General features: G+C 50.8%; 1 protein-coding gene across 1 annotated transcript in view; it reads left to right on the top strand.

The window, feature by feature from the left end:
• The window catches only part of LOC146817896 (histone deacetylase 2), a 166741-nt gene that overhangs the window by 139237 nt on the left and 11347 nt on the right, over positions 1-16157 (top strand). The window contains exon 13 of the mRNA XM_085611383.1: positions 7463-7520. Coding sequence (XP_085467509.1) covers positions 7463-7520 — 58 coding nt within the window. The remainder of the gene's footprint in view (positions 1-7462; positions 7521-16157) is intronic.

Raw genomic sequence — 16157 nt, 5'->3', positions numbered from 1 at the left:
GGGCAACCCTGTCGCGTGCCCCGTCCCAGCCCGAATGGGGCCGAGACTCGACCATTCACCACCACCTGTGCAAGTGGGTCCGAGTACAACAATTTGACCCAGCTGATGAAACCCGGCCCAAAGCCAAATTTCGCCAGCATCGCCCAGATGTACGGCCACTCGAGTGTGTCGAACGCCATAGTGGCGTCCAAAGACGCCAAGATGGCCGGCTCCCGCACGAACGGAACACGCGCTAGCACGCCGTGCAGGCGTCGCAGATTAAGAGCCGTATTGCGGTGGGGGATAAAGCCGGACTGGTCTTGGTGGACCAGGTCGCCCACCACGCCGACCAGCCGGTTGGCGAGCACCTTGGCGAGGATTTTAGGTTCCGCGTTCAAGAGCGAGATAGGCCGATAGGATGTGACCCGATCTCGAGGTCTCCCCTCCTTGTGGATGACCACGATGGTAGCCAGACGCTGGTCCGGCGGGAGGGAGCCCCGCGAGTGGGCCGCAAGGAACATTGCGCGGAGGTGGGGTGCCAGTACATCCGGTCGCAGCTTGTATAACTCGATGGGAATGCCGTTCGGGCCCATGGCCTTGCCAGAAGCGACCGAGCGGATGGCGAGGGCGATTTCGTCCGAGGTGGGGGCGGCATCCAGCAACTCCCTGTCCTCCACAGAAAGGGAGGGGAGCGCGATGTCACGCAGCAGGGCATGGGAATCCTCCTCCGAGCAGGGAGAAACCGGGGAGTATACCTCGCGGAAATAATCCGCGAAGCAAGAAACAATGCCTTCCGGCTCAATGACACGCACACCATCCGTCCTCTCAATCAGCGGGACCACACGACTCGCTCTCTCCTTCTTATCCAGCCACGCAATCAACTTGCCCGCCTTATCACCCACATCATACAATCGCCCCTGTTGCTCTCTGCTGAGGCCCCTGGCCGCCTCCGTGACGAGGGCCCTATAGGCCGCCTGCTTAAGGTGCAGAACGTGGAGCGCAGCGTCAGTCACCCCACTCCCCAAATCACCCTCCAATTCAGTAATTTCGGCCTCCATCCGGGTCACCTCCTCCTGTGCGCGCCTCCGGGCATGGGAAATAAAGGAGAGGGCCTCCCCTCTCAGCACTGTCTTGAAAGCCTCCCACAGGGAGATAGCCGACAGGACTGACCCCACATTCTCCTCAAAATACCGTTGCAAGGATTTAATCAAGTCAGCGCGAATAGTGGGGTCGCGCAGGTACCAAGCGTTGATTGGAGCTACCCTGCCCTCCCCCCTCGGGAAGACACCAAAGTGCAACAGGAGCGGGGAGTGATCTGAAATGCCCCTCGCCAAATGGCGCACCTCCCCCACCCTCCCGGCACAGGCCGCAGGGACAAGGATATGATCAAGCCGCGAAAGGCTACCATGGGCACCCGAATGGAAGGTGTACTGCAGCTGAGTGGGATGCTTTAAACGCCAGCAGTCCACCAATCCCAGTGTGTCCAAAAGGCCCGACAGCCACGCCTGTGCCCGGGGGAGGTCCCTAGGGGGATAACGATCCATAGTCCCAGAAACCACCGCGTTGAAGTCCCCCCCAACCACCAGAAGCCCGCCCGGAAGGTCAAGAAGGAGGCGTCCCAGGTCCGCAAAGGTGGTGGACTGTAACCCCGGTGGGACGTACACTGAGACAAAGACGACTACTTTGCCCTCCATTCTCCCCACCAAAACAGTGTAGCGTCCCCTCTCATCATGGCGCACCTCGTCTATTTCTAGCGGGAGCGAGGTCTTGACCATAATGCCCACCCCTCGTGAGCCTGACGTAAAGCCCGAGTGGGCCACCAAACGATAACCACGTCGATTCATGGCACAAAAGGAGTTACCAATAAGGTGTGTCTCCTGCAGAAAGACCACATCAGGCGAAATCCGTTTCAGATATTGCAGGACCACACCCCGCTTAATCCTATCCCCCAGCCCGTTAACGTTCCAGGACAACAAAGTCAGGTCCCTACCCCCCATCACATACAGAAGCCATCATTTGTCCCCCCGAGAGCAACTCAAAAACACCAGTACAATAAAGGGTTTGCCTTGCGGTAGAAACGAACCACACCCCACCCCAACCCACCCATCCCAACAGAACTCCCCCCACCCTGCACCCCTGCATGAGCCCAAACAGCCCCCCCAAAGTGCAGTGTGCCTGTCGCCCCATAGAAAGAAAACTAACTAGTCCCCCAGAGGAGGAGGGAGATCCCCCAAGAGACCCCGCACGACCTCCACAGGAGGGGAACTTACCCTAACAGTCAATGGTGACAATGGTGACAATAACACAGCCCGGAGCAAGGCCTACCATTAGTCCCTTAGGCCTGACCCGGCGGGCCCTCCCCACCAACCGCACCCCCCCCGCCCCCCCGGCCCCGATCTCCGGGCAAAGTGTCCAGCCAGTCCCCGGCCGCCTCGGGACGATCAAAAAAGTGCGTGCGGCCATCTACCTCCACCCTCAGCTTAGCTGGAAAAAGCATCGAATATTTGAGATTCAGGTCTCGTAGGCGACGTTTGACACCCAGAAAGCTTAGTCTCTGCTTTTGGACCGCCGGGGTAAAGTCAGGATAGAAATTAATATCCATGTTGTCAAGTCTGACTGGCCCTTGGAGCCTAGAAGTCTGCAGGATAGCGTCTCTGTCCCTAAAATTGAAGATCCGGGCGACGAGAGGCCTCGGAGGGGCGCCGATCTTAGGCCTACCCCCGGGGACCCTATGGGCCCGCTCCACTGCAAAGAATTTGCTCAGCCCCCGAGGCTGTAGGTGGGTGAGGACCAGGTCCTCCACGAACAGATCCGCTGCCTCCGCCTCTCGTCCCTCCGGCACCCCGATAATACGGACGTTGTTTCTCCGGGCCCGACCCTCGGAATCCTCCAGTCGACGATTCATCAGGGCGCTCGCCTGGCCAAGCCTGCGCACCTCCTGTTGGAGGGCCGCCACGTCAGTTGTGAGGCCCGAGGTAGAGTGGGCCAAAGAATCGACCCGGTCATTCGTTTTAGACAGATCGGCTCTCACGAGGCCCACGTCCACGAGGACCGAGTCGATCTTCTGCGCCAGAGTGTCAAAGCGCTGGTCCACCGAGGCCTTCATCTCGGCGATGGCGCCCATGACGTCCCGGAGGGTCAGGTCCGTGGGCGGAACAGGAGCATCAGTCGGGCCCGTGGGGGACCTACGCAGCACCTCTGGAGATCCCTTCTGGAGGGTGTAGCGGTCCATGTTATTGGATTGTTGGGCCGTGCCACGACGGGTCGACTTCACCTTGGCCCGGTCGCCATCTTGTTTTGTGGCCATGGTCGCAATCCCCAAATCGAGCCAATCTCCTCAGAAAGGGGGCAGACAATCCCGTTCAAGGGCTCCGGGGGGGGGGGGGCGACCACCGCCCCTCAGGACGGTTCGCAGCCGGCGGGCCGGCAGGGCAGCCCAACGAGGCCACAGCACCGCACACCGCCCCGCAACCCAACCTCGCCTGGCAGCGAGGAGGGCGCAAAAGCGAAAGTGAAAGTGCGGGGCACGCGAGCCACCCAGCCTCGCCCGCCGCTGTTGTTCACTTTGTGTCCGGATCGCCCCACAACTCCAATACGGGGGGCCGGCGTGGAGAAGGCCGCAAACCTCAATCGATGCTCCTGCCGGTGTCCGAGGTCCGATTTAAAAACGGAAAACGGGCGTCACCTCTGCTCGGGCTCACAAATACAGTCCCCTCATCTGGGACAGGATTCTGTCAGGATTTATGCAGGAGGTCGCGGAGGTCCTCGGGAGCCTCGCACCTACGCGGCCATCTTGGTTGCGCGCTAGGCTCCTCCCCACGGACGCCATTTTTAATGCATGTGCTGGACACTGGTGTAAAATTAGTTCCCCAGCTACATGATGGCTTCATGAATCCAAAGATGTTTGATATCAAACATCGTGTATTAATAAACCCACACTGATTCCAGTTTTGAATTTATTAATACAGGCACCCAGAGGGCACCTTAGAGGTTCCTCCAGAAAACCTACCAACTGCTAGTGTGCTGGCTGACTGGTCTTGACGGGTCTGCCACCACAGATGTGATTCTGACTCCCATGGGTGGAGCCCATGCTCTCAGGAAGTCAGGATCAAAGATTCCACCGGTAGAGGGTGGTTTACACTCTCTATGGCAGGATGACCTGTAAATTAGCATTCCAAGGCAGGGAACTTCAGAGAGGCCGGCCGCTTTTGGTATGCGAATCTGTCTTCCCTCAGAAGTGATGCCACCCCCCTTGACTGGTGGGAACATTTGTAGTCATAGAGGTGTGTTCACCCTCAGGCTAGTTCTACCCCTAAGGTGGGCTACTTGATGTGTACCTGAAACTTAAAAACCTGCCATCTTTGTGATGGGCAAAATTAGGAAGTGGTCATACAGGGTGCATAGTGACCCCAGGGGTAAGCTACCCTACACTCACCTAATGTCCCTAAATTTTGTATTTAGGGGAGCCCCCAGCACCAGGAAATCAGATCCTGCTGACCTGAAATAAGGCGTCGAATGCTGAAGAGTTGCAAAAGTAAGAACAGAAAACCAGCAACTGACTTGGCACCAACCCTGCCGATTTGTCTGCTGTCTGTGACAGTTGCGCCACAGACGACTCGTCCTTCAGCTGCCTGTGCCTCCAAAAGCCTGGGAGGACTTCCAGCCTTCATCCAAGACCCAGGAACTATTGTGGACTAGCAGAGCTGCTCAACCCAATTCTGGAAAGCACCACTGCACCTGTGCCCCTAACCCAAGTTGAAGTTGGTATACGGTGCCAGCATGGTCTCCCAACCCTCCAGATCCGAAGCCCGTCTTGGGTGTTGAAACTGTGGACTTCACAGCGTCGCCAGCAGTCTCTATGTGCAGGCCCCCTATACTGTGATTGTCTCTGGTGAGAGAAACCCGATACCTCAGGACACCTCTGCACCCGGCCGCCCTGGCCCAAGGAGAAGAGAACCAAAGATGTCCCCACATCCCTGAGCATCGCGAGATCTGAGACCACCTGTTGATTCAATCGGACTGGCCTCCCAGTCCCAGCCTGCGCTCTCTTTTTGACTGGACGAGTCCCCATTGACTTTAACGGGGCACCCAATGCTGTATTGCACCTCTGCACCCGACAGCCCTAGCGCTGCTGAAGGTGACCTGTTGGTGATGCCTTGGACTATGCTTATGGGATATTTGTTGTATAATGAGTTTAAACCCATAGAGTATGAAGAGTTTTCACCTACTAGGGGGCTTAGGTCTAGCCCTTCATAGAGTACCTACTCTAGCTATGGCTGGCTGCTTAAGTAAATTGCATGCGACTTTAACCCCTTCAGCGCTGCGCGGATTCCTCCGCGGTGCTGAAGGGTTCGAGCGCGGGCGGGGCCATGACGGAACGGTTCCGTCATGAGCACAGCTCAACCGATGCTCATGACGGAACCGTTCCGTCATGAGCATGGAAGGGGTTAATCATGTAAGTGCCTTTAACTATGTTTTCTGCCATAATGTAAGCCAGAGGCAATGCAAATTGGTCTCATCCGTGTCAATAGGTTGAATGAAGCCACTTATGCATCCTGAGAGACATGACCATAAGTGACTGCAAAGGAAACCTTTACCAGCTTTTTACTTTTCTTGAACAGTTAGCTCTATTCAGCCAGGGAAGTTCTTGACTTTGGATTTCGCCAATGATGGTTTGGCCAGTATGAGCATATGAGGAAACATTTTTTTGGGGGAGGCTGCCTTTATTCTGTACAGTTCAAGTAGGTCATGTGGAACTCTGTCCTCGATGCTGTGTTCATTCTTTTCCCTAGCTGTTATTCTTTGTGTTTGTTCTGTTTGTAAATGATGAAGCCCTGTGTTACCAAGGAGTTAAAATGGAACTGAGAACTCCTTGATGTATACGATGAGTGTAACAAAAATGTGAGTGGTAACAATAAAACTTTGACTGCTGAAGACTAACATAAATGAGCTGTTGCTTATGTGTTAAAAGAATTTTAAAAGTCAATGCCATTCGTTAACGAAAAAGGCATACTGCCTATTCAGATGTTACATGGACATCTCAGCTGTATGTTGCTGTATATAATGATTTTTTGTACCCCAGATGGTGGCTTGAAGAATGCGTACCTTGAACTTTGCTAGATTAATTGGGACGGATTTTAGAGTCTGTTATTAAGCTCACACAGTAAAAAGATGTCAATGGGCTTGCGATGTTGTGGAGCAGTACTGCTTCCATATGTGTTTTAAAACTTACAGGTACTTTTCTAACACTACAAACGCTCAGGTACTGTTGCAGGGATATCAATGTACTTCCGTTCTCCTGGTCACATCTCAGATAATGTCCCCTTCCCGGTGTCCAAGGCCAAGAACTTGGGTGCTTCGATTAGCTCTGATATTATCTTGATACACTAGGTCACTGGTGTGGTGAACAACGTAAGCTATCAAGGTACTTCATCTTCTAAATGGTAACCACTTAGTAGAACGTCCGCAATATCTGATTCTTACAGGGCTGGATTACTTCAGTACTACTTGCATTGACTTTTCAGGAGTCCAAATCCAGAAGTTGCTCATGTTAGTAAACAAGGCAGCAAGAACTTACCTAAATCTCAAGCACTTAACCATTGCTTTGTAAGAAGCCTATTGGCTTCCAGTGGAGCAGAGTCTACAACTGAAGGCCTAATGTATAATACAGAAAACCTTAAAGGGTGGGGGCTGGAATGACTTTGAAGACTGACACCCCTATACACTTATAGCAGGAAGTTGATCTCTGGCCATGCTATTATGTTCATGTTAAGGAAGTGCCAAAGAAACCAAACTTAAAGGAAAAATAAGAATCATGACTCGAGAATATCTATTGAACTATCTGGATTGCTCCCTCCGGTCACAAATTTAGCCTTGTGTTCTTCCTGTTTCATAGTCTCCCCAACTAGACCCTTTCTGCTAGGAATTTCTTGCACACGCACACCCAGTACACCATAATTATGCTGCATCCACATCCACTACACCTCATCACCTGACCTATGCTTATTTATGTGTAAGAAATGTGACCACCTACTCCATCCATCAGAGACTGCTGTAAAACATATTTGCTTTAGGGCGCTTGTGAAGCAAATATCATGGTGCTTGTTTGCACTTTACATGACTCTTATATATATTTATTAACAGCTGGGCCTCAGTGATAGATTGCAATATAAAATATTTTTGGGCATTACTGCGGAATCTAGAGTTATTCGCTAACCAGATTGAAGATTGTATACCTGAAACAACCACTGCGGTAGATAAGCAACATTGCCTTTTCTCTATTCTTATTTGACTGGCTACTGATATGTGATTGTTTACATTTCAACAAATGGCAGTAAAATGATATTAAAACACACTTGCATTGTCTCATCCCAATAAACGGTTGTAAATGTGCTTGGTTTTGTTAAACGTTTTGTATGCTTTTTATTCAAATAGTTATGGTTGATTTGGAGAACCTTTAAAAACCTATTTAAATGTCTTCTAGAAGTGAAAGAGGAAGAGAAAATGAAAGACAGCAGTGTTGAAAAAACAGACACCAAAGGGTAAGAGCCATCCTAAACTTCATCTGTTTTCCCCATGACTGTCAACTTGAAAAAAATCAGAACACTGTATTTTTTAATTGTGCGTAAAAAAATGCCTGGGAGCCCTTGGGTAGCTGAGCGCCTAATAAGATAAAATTAACATAACATAACATGCCTTCTCCGCATGCAACAGCAGTGGACTGAGCTCTTTTACCATCACATGGCATCTTTGAGAATGTCAATGTTGCCCATTGGGTCATATCATTCAATAACATTTCTCTGCATTATTTTAAACTGCTATGCATTCCGCCTCTAAGAGGTACCAGAGCATTTTCTGCAGAGCATTAAAGGGAACATGTGTTCTATTCTTTCCTTTTAAGTGCCTCAATTAGTGAGAGGGAGAAGGAAGAGCTACTTCCTATCCCTTTCTCCTTTGTGGTTTACACCTAGTACTGCAGTACTTACTGTGGACATTTCTGACTTGCTTTTTATTGCAGAGTTCTTTAAGGTGATTATCCTTCACACTGCACCAGAATTAGCAGCTCCACAGTTTTCTCTTTAACTTTGTTGGCTCAGTCTTCTACCTCTGCAAAGCTCCTTCCTCTACCTTTAAGTATGTGACATCTTACCGCAGACCAAGCTCTCTCTGATTGTCCAACCTCTGTACATAGAATGCGAATCATAAAGCAAAGATGGTGCCCACAATGAGATCCAGTTGGCTTTTGTGAATGATTCCAGACACATCAGTCCTTAATTCAACACCCTTGAAATAGGTGTACTAACGTACATTCTTTAAATATTTCCCAAAAACTGGTCGTCCCATCACAGGAGCAGGTCTTTGAGAGCATTGTAAAGCTTTGACAGGACACCACCCAAAAAGTTTCATAGCAAGTCCTTGTCTTACATCCGGCAAAAGGTCTGCAACAATCCACCTGTACAGTGGTGTGCTGTTTTTGGGTGCAATATTCTAAGCGCTAGCATAGACTTTGGAGAAGGTGCAGTGTTTAATGATTCCTCAGCCTGAAGCTAGTTGACAGGCTATGACAGATAGCTGTAAACAGAAAATATTGTGGGAAAGAAAAATTTAATATAGCCCGCCCTCCTTCCTTGTTGAAGGAACTTGTTTGGAGATTGGTGTGTGTGTAGAGCATGCTCAGTCTGTTCATTGGTGTCCGACTACACATGCATGCCTGGAAAATTCTTCTGTTCGAGGCGTGGGCTGCTGAATTCATATCTGTGCATAGATCGCCGCCTAGTGTTGGGTCCGGATGTTTGCACGTTGTTGTCCTGGAAGAGTCTTCGAAGTATCCTGAGATAGGTGACTCCTCCCCTGGACCATAGTGCGCATGGGCATCCTCTCCATCCTCAGATTGTTTTTTTCCGCCATTGGGTTCGGATGTGCTTATCTTGACTCAAGTTAGGAAAAACTTTTTTCAGGCCAAAAGGCCTTTAGTTCGCGTCGGTACTGTTCCCGATCGGTATCGACAGTTACTTGTTAGTTTATTAACTTCTAAAACAACTTTTTCGCATCGACCATCGACACCATCGACGATGGAATCGAGGACACCATTCAAGCGGTGTCCTGTTTGCAATGCGAAATATCCCCATATCGACGTCCACCCGGTGTGCAACAAATGCCTTTCACCGGATCACGACGAATCAACATGTATGGCCTGTGCCCGATTCCGATCCAAAAAGACCCTTCGGAATCGACGAGCGGCGAGACTTGAAGCGCAGCAAGCGGCACCGGCCCCAACCAACATCTTCAGCGCCGAGGACGAAGATGTGGAAGGCATGGAGAACCTACCCTCCAGCCCCGCTTCCGAACACGATTCCGGATCGGAAGACATCGAAGAACAACTCTTTCACAGAGATGAAGAAGACACCGAGGTAGGAGACTACGATGAGGCCTTAGGGGGCGAAGAAAGTGGCTCCGGTGACGAGCAAGGCCTACCCGTACAGACGGAGGATGTCCCAGTGCGTCAATCTATGGCTCCGGTCGAGGGATCGCCTTCGGGCCTTACCCAAGACCTATCTCGCAGTTCTTCGGCCCCGCCCTCTGGCCCGGCCTCGGACATTCAGCGACAGCCATTGGGACCCAAACCGGCTGGTTTCCCTTCCTCGAAACTGAAACCAAAAGTCGTGTCGGTTCCACAGAAACCGAAACTGAAAGTGGTACTGGTCGGATCGAAGCCCACTACACCTTCGACGCCAGCAAAACCCGTCGGCACCGACAGCACCAAACGGGACTTCGGTGCCGAACTCGCAGCAGCAGACGTCTGCGCCGACACACGGAAAAAGGCCATCAGCACCGACAAACCGCCTCGGCACCAGGCACCGAAACAATCGGCTACGGCCACGAAGGTCAAAATGGCCGCTGCGTCGCACACCACTTCGAAAGCAGCACCTAAGGCCCAATCATCGACGCCGTCCACGACTACCGCCTCTCCTCGACTCGATGACCCTGTGGCCCCGAAGAAGCCCACGCCTGCCTCTACTGAACCGCTCGTCGCCAAACATTCGTCGTTGCTCCAGGTGTGACAAGTTGCAGAGTCCTTGCAACGCATCAAAGAAAAGGCAGCCCTCCAGGACACGTCGGGCCCAGAGCCGAAAAAAGCTCAAAAAGCTTCTCCAGCAACACCTCATATCACTTTTGGCCTGCCGCCATCCACGGCGCCAAAAATGTTTGAAATAAGAACTCGTGTCACCCAAACTAGGATCACACCTGCCGAACGCTCTCCTACGGAGACGTCACCATCTCACATCATCGATGCCGACACCGGCAGAATTATGCTCCGCAAGCGGAGAATATCTTCCGAACACGCTTTGGACTCCTACCGGATCCTGCTGAAGAAAAAGCTGCCAGCAGATTCGGAGCCAGTTCTTTACGAACGTCTCCATACCTCCTACCCAAATCCACAGTCCTTCTCCCCGACACACTCCGAAACAGACGTTTTGGAGGACTATATGGGTGACGACGTCCCCTACCCAAGAGAGATGGACCCTGAGGGCCAACAGGACCCTGACCAGGCTTGGGATGACCCTGTAGACACAGGTGCACCTATGGATACACAGGACACGCAGCTCTATGGCGCAAAAACGTCTCCCACAGAGGACACTGCCGCATTCAACGCCCTAATTGAACGTGCTGCGGAAAATCATGGTGTGCAACTCCACTCTGACACAATCGAGGACGATTTTCTAATGGATACTTTCGCATCCTCAGAAAGGAATATCAAAACTCTACCCATGCTAAAAGGTGTCCTCAAACCAGCAAAGGACATTTTCAAAGAACCCACCAGGGCAAGAGTGATAAACCCCAGGATCGACAAAAAATATAGGTCAGCGCCTGGGGACCCTACGTACATTAGAGGCCAGTTGCCTCTAGATTCCATCGTAGTCGCAAATGCTCGCAAACGGGCGCACTCTCAAACAACTGGGGATGCTCCTCCCCCGGATAAAGAATCCAAGGTGCTGGAGACCTCTGGCAAACGAGTTGCAGCCCAGGCAGCTAACATATGGCGTATTGACAATACACAGGCGCTCCTAGCTCGCTACGATCGCGCACACTATGACACATTAGAAACCCTACTCCAACATCTCCCTGACCAATACAAAGAGGGAGCAGAGATCCTCATCAGGGAGGGACAACTCCTCACAAACGCATCCATTAAGTGTGCACTGGATGTCGCAGATACAGCTGCCAGAGCAATAAACACCAGCGTCCTGCTACGACGACACGCCTGGTTACGAATCTCCGGATTCAAACCTGAGGTTCAAAATAACATTCTCAATCAGCCGGTCAACCCCGACTACTTATTCGGGCAGGAAGTTGACGCCACCCTAGAGAAAATAAAAAAGGACACAGACACTGCAAAGTCCATGGGGGTCTCCAAACACAGACCTTTCGGAGTGGCTCCTTTCGTTGCCCCGGGAATAGAGGAGCAGGCAGAGGACAGGGGTCACAGCAAACCTACAACAAGGGCAAAACACAAAGTACCTACGATAAAAACACCCGGGGTGGGTATCGTGGCTCCAGCACAAAGGGCAGAGGACGCGGATACGGCAATACCAGGTCCTCCCCCAAGACCAAACAGTGACGCCCTCTCCCTTCCTCCCGACCACATAACACCTGTCGGGGGAAGGCTACAAAGGTTCCTGTCCACGTGGAACTCCATCACCACGGACAGGTGGGTCAAAGATATTATCAAACACGGTTTCTGCCTAGAATTAACCTCCACTCCACCCACAATACCGCCAAAACACCGTCCTATGTCCTCAGAGCACTTAGCGCTCTTACAGCAGGAAGTGCTAAGTATGCTGGAAAAAGGCGCAATAGAGGTCGTACCCGTCCACGAGCGAGGCATGGGGATATACTCCCTGTACTTCTTAATACCAAAAAAGGACGGGTCACTCAGACCTATACTAGACCTGAGACCCCTCAACCGCTACATTCTGTCAGAGCATTTCCACATGCTCACCCTTCAACAAGTCCTCCCGCTGCTCAAACAGGGAGACTTCCTAGCCATGCTCGATCTCAAAGACGCATATTTCCACATACCCATTCACCCCTCACACAGAAAATATCTCAGGTTCACTATTCAAGGGCAGCACTACCAATTCAAGGTTCTCCCCTTCGGTGTGACAACAGCACCCAGAGTTTTCACAAAGTGCCTAGCTACTGTGGCTGCACATCTACGGAGGCAACACATTCACGTCTACCCTTACCTGGACGACTGGCTTGTTCAGGCAAAGTCAGCCCAGCAATGTGCCAGCCACATGTCCCACACCATTCACCTTCTTCACAGTCTGGGGTTCTCACTAAATTACCCAAAATCACATCTCCAACCCGCACACGTACAACAGTACCTAGGTGCGACCATAGACACTCTGGCAGCCACAGCTCAGCCAAATTTAGTGAGGATCAACAGCATACAAATGCTGATTTCCAAGTTCAAACCACAACACTCCCTTCCTGCGCGAGTGTTCATGCAGTTGATAGGCATGATGGCCTCCTGCATCTTCATAGTCCCACACGCGAGATTACATATGCCCCCGCTTCAGGAGTGCTTAGCACGTCAATGGAATCAGGCTCACGGGCAACTGAAAGACCTAGTGTTGGTGAGCGGTCGGGCATACAACTCTCTGCATTGGTGGAACCCACAAAACCTTTGCAAGGGCCGACCGTTCCAAGAGCCTGTTCCACAAATAATACTGACAACGGACGCGTCTCTCAAGGGATGGGGAGCTCATGTACTCAATTACACAGTGCAGGGACTATGGACAACACAACAAAAGAAGATGCACATCAACCTTCTGGAACTGATGGCAATCTTCCTAGCCATGAAGGCATTCAAAGTACATCTGTGCAACAAGGTCGTGTTGATCCGGACGGACAACATGACCGCCATGTACTACATACAAAAGCAGGGAGGAACACACTCTCCACAGTTGTCTCATCTGGCTCAGAGCATGTGGAAGTGGGCCATTCAGAGGAACATGTTCCTCATGGCGGAACACCTCCCCGGCAAGGACAACCAGATGGCGGATCTGCTCAGCAGACACAGCCACCAGATGCACGAGTGGGAGTTACACCCATCAGTACTCCAACCGTACTTCCAGCAGTGGGGTCATCCAGACATAGACCTATTCGCCACAAGCGAAAACGCAAAATGCCAAAGCTTTGCAGCCAGATTCCCACATCCGCAGTCGCAGGGCAATGCGATATGGATGAACTGGTCCGACAGATTTGCGTACGCTTTTCCCCCAGCACCATTGATACCGCTGGTGGCGCGCAAACTCAGACAACACTCACTGACACTCGTCCTGGTTGCTCCAACGTGGGCACGCCAACCATGGTACACCACCTTTCTCGAGCTTTCCGTGGTGCCGCATCAAAGGCTGCGGATCAAACCCGCGCATTTGACGCAGAACCATGGAGAGATTCAGCACCCAGATCCGCAACAGCTGAACCTGGCAATCTGGCTCCTGAAGTCCTAGAGTTTGGCTACCTCAGTCTGCCACCTGACTGTATGGACATCATTAAGGAAGCTAGAAGACCCACTACCAGAGCTTGCAATGCAGCCAAATGGAAAAGGTTCGTAATTTATTGCAATAACAATGACATTAACCCGCTAGATGCATCCATCCAAAACATAATTTGTTACCTCTTACACCTGTACCGATGCAATCTGGCATACACCTCAATACGTGTCCATTTGACCGCCATATCAGCCTATCTCCAGACCAGGCAGCACCTATCTCTATTCAGAGTGCCTGCCATCAAAGCATTCTTGGAAGGACTCAAACGAGTAATTCCTCCAAGCCACCCACCAGCTCCAATGTGGAACCTCAACTTGGTCCTCACACGCCTGATGGGTCCACCCTTCGAACCTCTACACTCATGCGAGATTCAGTTCCTCACCTGGAAAGTAGCTTTCCTAGTAGCGATCACTTCTTTGAGGAGAGTTAGTGAACTCCAGGCACTAACCATTCAAGAGCCATTCATACAGGTTCACGCAAACCGGGTTGTACTACGTACCAACCCAAAATTCATGCCCAAAGTGATCTCGCAGTTCCACATGACCCAAACTATTGAACTACCTGTTTTCTTTCAAAACCCACAAACTGTCGCAGAAAGAGCACTCCATACACTGGATGTAAAGAGAGCCCTCATGTACTATTTAGACAGGACTAAAGTCTTCAGGAAAACAAAACAACTTTTCGTTGCCTTTGCCCCACACCACAAAGGTAACGCCATCTCCAAAGCAGGTATAGCCAGATGGATCGTTAAATGTATTCAAATTTGCTATCAAAAGGCTAAACGCACATTAACGATTCCCCCACGAGCCCACTCAACACGTAAGTTAGGGGCCTCCATGGCTTTCCTGGGAAACATTCCTTTGCATGATATATGTCGAGCAGCCACCTGGTCCACTACACATACATTTACCAAACACTATTGTGTAGATGTGCAATCAAAACAGCAGGCAGCTGTAGGACAGGCTGTTCTCAAAACTCTTTTTCAGACCGCTGCAGCTGGCACTGGTGGCCGCCGCTAATAGAGGGTACTGATATGTATTCTATGCACAGATATGAATTCAGCAGCCCACATGCCTCGAACTGAATATGCTACTTACCAGTATGCATCTGTTCTTGGCATGTAGGGCTGCTGACATTCATATCGCCCGCCCTCCTCCCCGGCGCCTGTAGCAGCTGCAGCTCTCAGAATTACTGTAAGCATGGTCATCACTTTCTGTATCTACTCCATCACTGCCACAATGGCGAAAAACAATCTGAGGATGGAGAGGATGCCCATGCGCACTATGGTCCAGGGGAGGAGTCACCTATCTCAGGATACTTCGAAGACTCTTCCAGGACAACAACGTGCAAACATCCGGACCCAACACTAGGCGGCGATCTATGCACATATATGAATGTCAGCAGCCCTACATGCCAAGAACAGATGCATACTGGTAAGTAGCATATTCAATACTGTTCACCCCTTTCCTCTGTAACCCTTACCCTCTGATACACACATACCCTGCACTTCTTAACTAATCTTGCCCTCGTAATTTTGTTTTCTAAGGGTTCAGTGTAGAGTTCCATTGGATAACGTCTTTCAACAACATTTGGACCATATTCAGTGCCTCAAAGTCTGCTCTTTGCCACTCTTCCCACTGGTATCCCCCTCTTCGCTTTTATATTTAGCTTTAATTCCTTTACTAAATCTCACTCACTGTCTTGATTGTCTTGCACTACTGGACAATCTCTAAGTGATGTCAAGGACTCTTTAATAAGGGCCTGATTACGAGTTTGGTGGTGTGGCAACAGGCCGCCACGCCAGACTCCTGCTGCCACACCACCAAACACGTAGTTCTACCGCACGTCTTATTCTGACTGGTATACAGGTTGAGGGGTCCTGCAGTGGCAGTCTCATGGCAGTGCCTTTCTAAGGCTCATAGGAGAGCCTTAGAAAGGCACAGCTGTGCGAGCGTCGTAGCTCATTCCATCACGACATGGACTGTGAAGGCCATGCAGTGCAGGAACTGAGGCTGCATGCGTACGGGGGGGGGGCACACCATGGTCTCCCCTGCATGCATACCCAGGCCCAGAGGCAACAAGGGGTTTTATAGGCCCCCCTTAAATATTTCACCGCCACACTGTTCATAGCAGACTGAAAAACAGGGCGGTGAGGAAACTCCAAATATGTTGCGCAAGCATATTAGAGCCTCTGACCACTGCAAGACCGTCTGGAAATGGTGGTTCCCGGCAGTATCAGCGGCCCCATGGCAGTCCAACTGCCCAAATCGTAATACTGTTCCATCGGCCTGCCAGACTCCGAATCAGGTCCGAAGTCTTTGAACTATATTGATCTTAATACTTCACTTCTGCTCAAGTTGTGATTCCTTTCTCTGTCTCCAAATCCCTAATCAATATAATTGCTAACTTTTAGATTTAGGGCCTGATTTAGAGTTTACATAAAACAGCACATCATATGAACCTTCGTAAATATATAGAAGAATGAGCCCGACACTGAACAATCAGTCACCATGTAATACACATGACAATCATTGCAAACATAATACTATATATTTGATATTTCTGGTGCTAAAATTGTTAAAAGGGGTGCAAAATGATGCAGTGATAGTGCTACAA

Source organism: Triturus cristatus, chromosome 6 (genome assembly GCF_964204655.1).
Source record: "Triturus cristatus chromosome 6, aTriCri1.1, whole genome shotgun sequence".
Classification (NCBI taxonomy): Eukaryota; Metazoa; Chordata; class Amphibia; order Caudata; family Salamandridae; genus Triturus; species Triturus cristatus.
Note: the sequence above shows the minus strand (reverse complement) of the source record. Positions and strands in the feature narration are given on the sequence as shown.